This window comes from Rhinolophus sinicus, linkage group LG05, assembly GCF_036562045.2.
Source record: "Rhinolophus sinicus isolate RSC01 linkage group LG05, ASM3656204v1, whole genome shotgun sequence".
Taxonomy (NCBI): Eukaryota; Metazoa; Chordata; class Mammalia; order Chiroptera; family Rhinolophidae; genus Rhinolophus; species Rhinolophus sinicus.
In genome coordinates this window covers 74,014,539-74,023,266 of record NC_133755.1, presented here as the reverse complement: position 1 = coordinate 74,023,266, position 8,728 = coordinate 74,014,539, and the positions used below count along the sequence as shown (strand labels likewise).

At 49.1% G+C, this 8,728-nt stretch overlaps 1 protein-coding gene across 1 annotated transcript; it reads right to left on the bottom strand.

The window, feature by feature from the left end:
- Nucleotides 1-1,864: 1,864 nt before the first annotated feature.
- IL1B (interleukin 1 beta) lies at nucleotides 1,865-8,439 on the bottom strand. Its single transcript, XM_019713991.2, has 7 exons — nucleotides 8,366-8,439; nucleotides 7,930-7,991; nucleotides 7,414-7,465; nucleotides 6,002-6,206; nucleotides 4,696-4,851; nucleotides 3,356-3,483; nucleotides 1,865-2,618 (listed from the first exon to the last, which is right to left on the bottom strand). The coding sequence occupies exons 2-7, from the start codon at nucleotides 7,974-7,976 to the stop codon at nucleotides 2,409-2,411; spliced, it is 798 nt and encodes a 265-aa protein (XP_019569550.1). The 5' UTR covers nucleotides 7,977-7,991; nucleotides 8,366-8,439; the 3' UTR covers nucleotides 1,865-2,408.
- Between the last annotated feature and the right edge of the window lie 289 nt (nucleotides 8,440-8,728).

The following is an 8,728-nucleotide window of genomic DNA, read 5'->3' as shown; positions in this document are numbered from 1 at the left end:
CCCAGACGGGCTGTGTGCCTCCCACCAGTCCCGGTACATTGTGGAATGGATGCCACTTGGGGGTTTGCTCATAACAGCCGTCCCACCTTTTGCACAGCAGTTACAAAGCAGACAGCCCTGGGGGAGGGGTGGGGGCGCTGCAGGGTTGTGGGATCTCCATCCATACCCTATGCCCCGGCTTGGAGAGCTGTGAAGAAGGAGGAAGGGAGGGGACTGGGAGTGACCGCTGCCACCTGGCGCACTCAGCCGTTTGCCTCAAATAAGTCATATGCCTTTTTTTTTTGTTTTTTGACAGAATGCTTTTTAAAAATTATTTTATTTCTGAGTAGTTAATTTAGTCTCATGATTGAAACATAAAACTATACAAAAAGTATCTGCAGAAATGTCTGCTCTCACGCTTGTCTCCACATATCTTATTCCTCAGCCCCTCACAACTACTTTTTAAATTTCTTATGTGTGTTCCAGAATCTTCCAAATCAAATACAAGCACATTGGAAAGTATGGCTTTATTTTTCGCCCCTTCCCTTGGTTACGTAAAAGTTAGTACTGTCTGTCTCCGGCTCTTTTTCAGTTGTCAGCGAGTCTTGGAGAGGATTCTGTATTGGTGTAGAGTGCTTTCTCGTTCTTTTCCATAGCTGCATAGCATTCCACTGTAGAAATGTCCCATAATTCACTTAGCCAATCTCTTGTTGACAGACATTGGGCTGTTAACAATTGTTTGCTATTACAAGTGGTATGCAATGAAGAATTTTGAGCATATCATTTCATGAGGGTTGTGTCTGTCTGTAAGATAAATCCCCAGAAGTGAAATTCCTGGGGCAAAGGGGATATGCATTTGCGATTTTCATAGTTATCAAATTTTCCTCCATAGGAGTTGTACCACCTGTGATTTTGAGTGCAGGTCTTCCCTCAGTCTTGTCAACAGGGTGTGCTGTTAAATTTTGATATTTGTAATCTGATAGGAGAACTTTGATATTTCGAAGGGGCTGTTAGTTCACCTTTCTTATTATAAATGATGTTGAGTATCTTTTACTCTGTCCAAGATCTGTCCTTTTTTGGGGACAGCCTGTTAATATATTTTTGTTCGATTTTTTTGCCTATTGTTTTGTTAAATATTTGTTCTTGTTTTTTCCTAATGTTTTGAGGGAACTCTTTACGTATCAAGCAAATTTTCCCTTTGTGTGAGATACGAGCTACAGCTTTTACCCAGGGTTGCTTTTGTGTTTTCACTTTGCTTCTGGTGATTTGTGCAACCCTGGGGCCTCTCTATGGGCAGCATTCCTCCTCACACCCCCTGCCTTTGTTCACACCGGTTCCTCCACCTGGAGTGACTTTTTCTTTCTTTTCTCCATGGGGGATTGCTGCTCATCCTTGTAGGCCTGACTCATAAATCACCCTCCATGACCCTCTGTCCTGCACAGCACATGCCACTTCTGGCCGCTCCTTTCCTACCGTATGTGACCTCTACTTGTCATGCTGCTTTCATTTCGCTTGTGTACCTCTGCCTGTCCTGCCTCAAGGAGCCTCACCAGCCCTAGTGCATCTAGTACAGAGCATTTGCTAAGTACATTCTGCTGAGTAAATGCACAGAGAAATGGTTGGCAGCCGTTTCCACAACCCTCAGCACCTATAGTGCTCCAGCCGGTCCTGTTTTCAAGTAAACCTTGTGCACTGAATATCCTTTTGTTGAAAAACAGAAATGAAGTGGGGATGGGAGGCGGCTGTGCCGGCCATGGGTGTTCCCAGGTGCCTGGTGGCACTCAGTGCAAAGCGGGCTGCCCCCACCACCCCGGCCCCCTGCCCCGTTTGCCTTTGCTCTTCTGTGTCACATCCAAGGAAAGCCAGTCACCACACAGAGACAAACTTTTTTTCAGTGAAATTTATTTCAATATCATTCAAGCAGTGTGATCATATTTCCTCATTCACAAATATTCCTGTTAAAATAATCTGAGCTTTTTTGTTTATAGCCTGGTGAAAAGACTTCATATAAAGCCAGCACACTTGTCCAAATTAAATTGGTTCCTTAGGTGTTGAAGACAGGGCTCTTTCTTTCACAGGTGCTGCTGCTTCTAAATTAAGTAGAGGAACCCACCAATAAATAAATAAATAGATAGTTAAGTGCTTACTCATCAGGGACTGGGTGCAGAGGACACAGAGTTTCTTTGGGCTGAATGTGTGGTGGCTCCTGCCAGGCCGGCCTCGTGTGTGGCAGGTGAGAGGCTCCTGCTCGGCCAGCCTCTGAGGACCAGCCCTGCAGGCTGGGCCGCCCCTCCCGCTGGTGGGGTCCTGAGCTTCAGTGGAGGGCAGGCAGCTGGGTGTTAACCAGGCCGGCACCACGTGCAAACCCTTTTGTTCCTTCTGCAGCCCTCGGGGTTACGTAGCACATGTGGCACTGTGGGGACAGGTCTCTAGTGAGGGAGGACTTCCAGGTTGAAGTCAGTTATATCCTGGCCGCCTTTGTGATTCCCTAGGAAGATGGGCCTCTGCCCCTCTTGCAAGGTGCTAATGTACCAGTTGGGGTACAGGGCTGACTCAAACTCCACCGTGCTCTTGTTGTGCATCTTGTTGAAGACAAACCGCGTATCTATCTTCTTCGATAAACCTTTGGGGTCTATTGTCTGCAGTAAAATAGAAATAAAAATTGTTGTGAGTGAAGGGACAAAGACACTCTGGTGACGACGTTCTCTGGGCCAGCTCAAGAGGAAACCGACAAGCCGCTCTCAGGACCGGGAACCGGGCTCCTGGGTTGTATTTTAGACCTCAGCTTTCTGTGTGTGACTGAAGGAGCCTTATGCTTTTCTGAAACTGAGTGTCAGAGGGTAGGTGGTACATTTTCAAAAAGTGAAAATGAGGTGAAAACTTCCAGGGGTACCTAGTTCACAGGGACTCCTGCTGTTTTGTTTGTTTTCTTAATTTTATTTTATGTATTTTTTTATTTTTTGTTTTATTCAAGGGCCATGGCTAGAATGACTTCAATTTGGAAATGAAGCCTTGGCTGGGAGCTGGGGGCGGGAGGGAGGGTGATTTGGGAAGTGGAATGGAGATGACGACAGGTGACAACTTTCTTGAATTGATTAATTTCCCAAAGTACCATTGATCAAACAGAGCAACCCTAACACTGGGTAATCAGTTGGATGGTAGCAATGGCAGGACACAGTAACATCAGCAAAATGATTTGATTTTCTGTGGTGGGAGTGAAAATTGCATGCATTTAACAATTACATTAAGTTTATTTACAAGTCTACAAAATTGTCAGGTTTTCTGTGGGGCGAGGTCATTGTCTAGGAAGTCGGTGGTGGTTAGGGGAGCTTCAGAGGAGCCTAGGGGGGCCCTTCAGCCACTGACAGTCACTCACCTCCAGCTGCAGGGTGGGCTTCTCGCCCTTCATCACACAAGACAGGTACAGGTTCTTTTCCTTGATGCCCAAGCACACGGGTGTCTTGTCATGTTTTTCTCCTGGCAGAAAGCTCATGCAGAACACCACTGGAGAAAGGAGAGGGGCCCGGTGGTCAGGGACACACGGGAGTGCAGGGCTGGCCCCATCACTGGACCCCGAGCCCAGGACATGTACAGCTTAGCACCCTCTGTGGGAACCCACCTACAGCTTCTCACAGACACCAGGGTCAGTTGGTTGACTTAGGTTTTTCCTAGAGAAGGTCTGGGGCCTTCACAGAGCCCCACTATCATGGCAGTGAAGAATTAGGGGGTCTCATTTTTAAAAATGGAAGGAAGGCAGGAAGGAAGGAAGGAAGGAAGGAAGGAAGGAAGGAAGGAATCATGTCACTGGCCGATGATGTGCTCATCCCCAAGAGCAGAACAATTTGATCAATGTGAAAGCAAGGAAAGAAGCAAAGCTGGGCTTCCCAAAGAAATCAGGTACAAATCGATTTCAGGAACATAGAGCAGCAAGTGGGAAGAACTGGGGCGAGGAGAGGCTTCGCTGAGAAAAGTGGCTCCTAAGATAGACTCATTTGAATCTTCCTTAGTGACACTGTCTCACTTGGAGGCCCCAAGGTCATTCTCACAACCCAGTTCTAAAGAAACAGGCTCGTCCTGGCCTGGCTGAGAGTAGGACGCGACGCCTCTGTCCCAGATCAGTCCTGGGAGGAACAGGCTGCTCCTTTCTGCGCTCCCCTGGCCGCACCCCTGCACACAGGGCTTGGCCACAGCAGCAGGGTGCCTGGCAGGTCCCGAGACTGATGGGCGTCAAGACTTGGGAGATTTGCCAGTTACAGCAGAGATAAACGTTCTCGCTTGATTTCCCTACGAGGACCCATCTGGAGTCCAGCAGGAAGGATGCTAGGGGCCCTGGGGCAGGACTGGGAGCTAGGATGGACACGTTATCTCTTCACCATTTGACTTGCAACCTCAACCACAGGAAGAAAGAACCCGCAGGCAGTTAGGTCACGTCCATCAAATGACCGCTTTCTAACGGAGCACTGACATTGCACATCTTTGAATGACCGGGCTGGACAGTGGTCCTGGGTGTGCTTGAGCCTCTAATTTCTGAGTCGTGCCTATTGCTAGGAAATGAATGAGCTAAGGGACTCAATCTGGTGTCACTGCTGAGACCCAGTTTTTCATTCTAGGTTTTTTCACTGACCTTGATAGTTTGCCTTAATGTTCTACTTCCTTGACAATGTGGAGAATAGCAAGCCATCGGAAGCGAGAGAGGCACAAAGGTTCCTTGCTTACCTTGCTGGTTCATATCCTGTGCGTTGAGGTGAACAGCTTGTAGCTCGTGCGGCTCAGACAGTACCAGTGATTTCTGGTTTATGTCCTGGAGTCTGCACTTCAGCGACTGCAGCGCGTCACACTCGTAAATGTCATCCCACATGCAGCTGACGGGTTCTGAAACATGGAGCACACGCATTGTTTAGAGACCTGAGAACGGGAGGTGGCAGGATCCAGGCTCTTGCAGGCCATGCACAGCTCAAGTTCAGTTGCGGTATGGTGGGGAGGCAGGTGTGGCAGGTGAGGATGATGTACCTGGCACCACAAGATGAGGGCTCAGGCTTCGGCACTGTTGCTTGCTATGGACGAGCGACAGACATAAGATTCTGGCCCAACAGGGACGTGAGGTGTACGGGAGAGAAGGTAAGAGAAAGCATTCTGAGGGCGATGGAATGACTTGCAAGAGTGAGTAGTCACCAAGGTCTTATTCTGAGAGGAGTTTCAACTAAAGAGATGATTAATTTGGGTTCTTGGCTTCCCTGTTTTTCTCTCATCGCTGGGCCTTCTACTTTTTAAAGGTGTTCACTAAAGAAAGTCCAAACTTATAGAAAAATTTTATAAGGCTATATCTGAGCCAAGATTTTGAGGACATGACCAGAAGCAAGATCCCAATGAATTGAGCAAATGTTCTGGAGAGTGGCAATTCTCCAGCTCCTCTTATGCATTAGAATCAAAGGAGAGCCTGTAAGGAAGGTGCTGGAAATCACTGGAGGTAAATGAGGGAGGTGGGAGGAAGTGAAGCCAGGAAATGCCTAGGACTGGATAGAAAGCAAAGCGAGAGAAACAGGCTTCTTTCACATGGGAGGGTACATGACAGTTAACACAACATTTACAGCAGAGACAAAGTATGCCGGCAACAAAATAACAATGAGGGTGTGTGTGGTCTTGTGCTGAAGCCAGCAGTTGTGCCTTCCAGGGGTAGGAAAAGATTGCTCTGACATTTCAAAGGTGTGTCATCCTAGATGAGGAAGAAGAATGGACAGGGCTCACTTAAGGCACAGTGACGTTTGCTAAGGAAGTTGTATGCCTGGGCCGGGACCGCCCGCCATGTTAGGAATTTGTGATCAGACCATCCTGGGTGGTCACTTAGTCACCGAGGCTGCCAGGCCTTCCACGTGCCCCCCTGAGCTTGTCGGGCCCACTATGTCACCCCTTTATGTTCACAGTGGTTTCAGCTTTGGGGGAGTTTAGTTGTCTGCTGAGTTGTGGACTTCTGAGAAGGAAATGAGTGGAGACTTCCTGTCTGCCCTCAGCTCTGATTAAGTACCTTCTTCAAAGATGAGGAAAAAGAGGCTCCTCAAGTCGTCATCCTGGAGGCTCTGGGAGAAGACAATGGGCATGTTCCTCAGCTTCTCCATGGTGACCACGACCGACACCACCTTCCTGAAGCTCGAGTGGTGGAGCTGCTGGGAGACTTGCAGCTGGACGGCCCCGTCGCCCAGAGAGCTGAGGTTCAGGTCTTGGAAGGAACACTGTGGAGACCCCAAGGCAGTGAGCATGTTAAGATGGTCAGGCCAGGGAATGCCCGCTTGGCCATCACGGGTGGGAGGGGCCTGCGTGATCAAGGTCCTAATGATGGTCTCGTGTCTGCGAAGCCCAGGGAGGCTACGTGGCTTCCCCAGGGCACGAGGCAGCTAGAGGCAGACCCAGACCAGAGTGGGGGCCTTCTCATGCCCTGTATGCTATTTTAGAATAAATCCCTTTCAGACGTTGTTTATCTTTTGACACCTGCTCCTCCTAACCGGAGACTTGTACCTTCTTACACGCTATACCTTTTGTATCCCTAATGCTCTAACACTGTGCATGTAATTTTTCATGACAGTGAGGATCAGATTTTCTCTACATTGTGCTCATTCAACAAGTTTTAAATTATTCTACACAAGTTCTTTTTTCTTAGAATGCTGTTTCATAAGCGTTCTGCAAGTGCAATAGAAGTGCTTGCTTCTTGTTATTCAGGGAACCTGTGTAACTGTACGAAGGCCTCCCTGCGGTTGTCCTGAAGCATATAATGGTTTCAAAGCTGGAGGGACAGGTAAGGAGATCTTGAACAGCACAGAGAAACACAGAGTGTGACATCAATTCCTGCCCAGAGCATAGGCTCCACGTGACAGAGGGCCAGAAACCGCCCCACCCAGGGCCGTGTAAAGCAGTCATGCTGGTTTGAAAACATTTCAATGAAGCCCACAGGGATGACTGACTTGTCCCAGATCAAACAGCAACTGAATGATTTTCTTTCAGTTCCCAATTCATCTATGTCTTGTTGTTATAAGCTCCACCCCAGGGAGCAAAAATGATTGTACCTTAACGGGGGCAGGTATGTTAACCCTCAAAGTCTTGAAGCTTTACTCCAGTGAATAATGGAGGCTGAGCCCCTCCCCTAAAAGGACAGTCACATTTGCATTGAAGCCACAGCTGGCTTCCTACGTTAAACGGCAAATGTTATCACCACTGTCATCCCCTCACCCTCTGCAAGCATGGCTGCCAGCCCCAAACCTTAGTGAGTGACTGGTGACTCACTAAGTGGCCAGGTCAGCATGCAGTGTGTCCTGCACCTGTTCACAGGAGGAGGTGAGAGTCATTCCAGCATGAAACACCATGGTCAAGGTGGCCCAGACCTTTTTCCTTGAGCCTTTCCATGGCAGAGCCCTCCATGGTTGGGCGTTAAGCTCATGGCCTCACCTTGGTCTGTTTGGGGCCATCAGCTTGAAAGAACAGGTCATTGTTGTTGCCACTGTAATAGAAACAGACCCTGCTCAGTTATGTGTCCCAGACAAGTTATTTTTCCTCCCTGCACAGTCTGCCCTGTTGATAGGAAACTGCAGACAGCATGCTGCTAAAGCCGTCAGGTTCCGTGCTGACACGCGTGGGACAGCACTGGAGGCAGGGCGGGCCGGCACCCCTGTGGGACCCTGGGACCTAACATTCATCCCAGCTAAAACCTGAGCCTTCTCTGCTGCTGAGGCCACACTTCACCAAGGGCTCCCCTGTATCGCCCACGTGCCATCTTCTCTTCCTGCTTGCCATCTGCAGGAAGCCCCGGTGGGTCCTAAGGCTGGACTTGGAGAGGGTGGGAAACCAGCCTTCAAAGCAGGTTAACTTGGAACCCTGATTGCCACTGAAAGAGGCAGCTGGGGGGACAGAGCTGGCCTCCAAGCACAGATAGCACCCCACTCTTGAAAGGGGAACCCCACTCACGTTACTGGTCTGTCTCCCCATTGACCGAATTCAGGCACTGCTGCCATGGCTGCTGGAGAAAGCTGTGTGAAGAGAAGGGAATGAGTGAGCACGGCCACGCCAGGCCCTGCAGGGCAGCCTTTGTGGGTGACTTCCCTCAGCACCCTGTACATGGCCAGCATGCCAGAAAATTCTGGGTGGGTGAGAGAATGCTTGCGAGAGCCCGTCTTTGGGTCCAGGGGAGAACATTTGCTAAACTGAACCCAAGCCAGGGGTGTATTTTTTAGGAGACCTGGAGCAGACAGTTTTTGTTTCCAGAATGTCCCACGAGTCCTAGCATAACAGTACACCTGGCATTTGTAAAAAGCCCAGCCCTCAGGCAGAGACAGAGGAAGGGAGAGGAGACAGGAAGCCGCCTTTAGGACCTGGTTGGAAAGAGGAGCTGGTAAAGTCTTACCTGACAGTGGAGATGAGTCCGGAGCGGCCCGCTGTCCTCACAGAGTTGTGCTGTCTGCCACTTTGCCCTTGCTGTTTTATGGCCTTCAAAAGCAGAAGTGGGGAGCTGAGAAATTTCTCCTTTGGTTAGCCGATTTCACAACCATGTTTAAAAAAAAAAAAAAGAGGATCGATGAAACTTGGGGGAGAAGGTAAATGGAACGAATTCTTCAGTCCACGGAAGGGCAAGTGGCAGCAAACTAAGACCCAACATGGATGTGTCATCATGCAGATAATACACTGTCTTCCACAACTGTCATGCAGATGACATCAGTATTAACGCGGGGTTTTCCTAGGTTAGAGGATGTTTAATTTAGGACCCCTG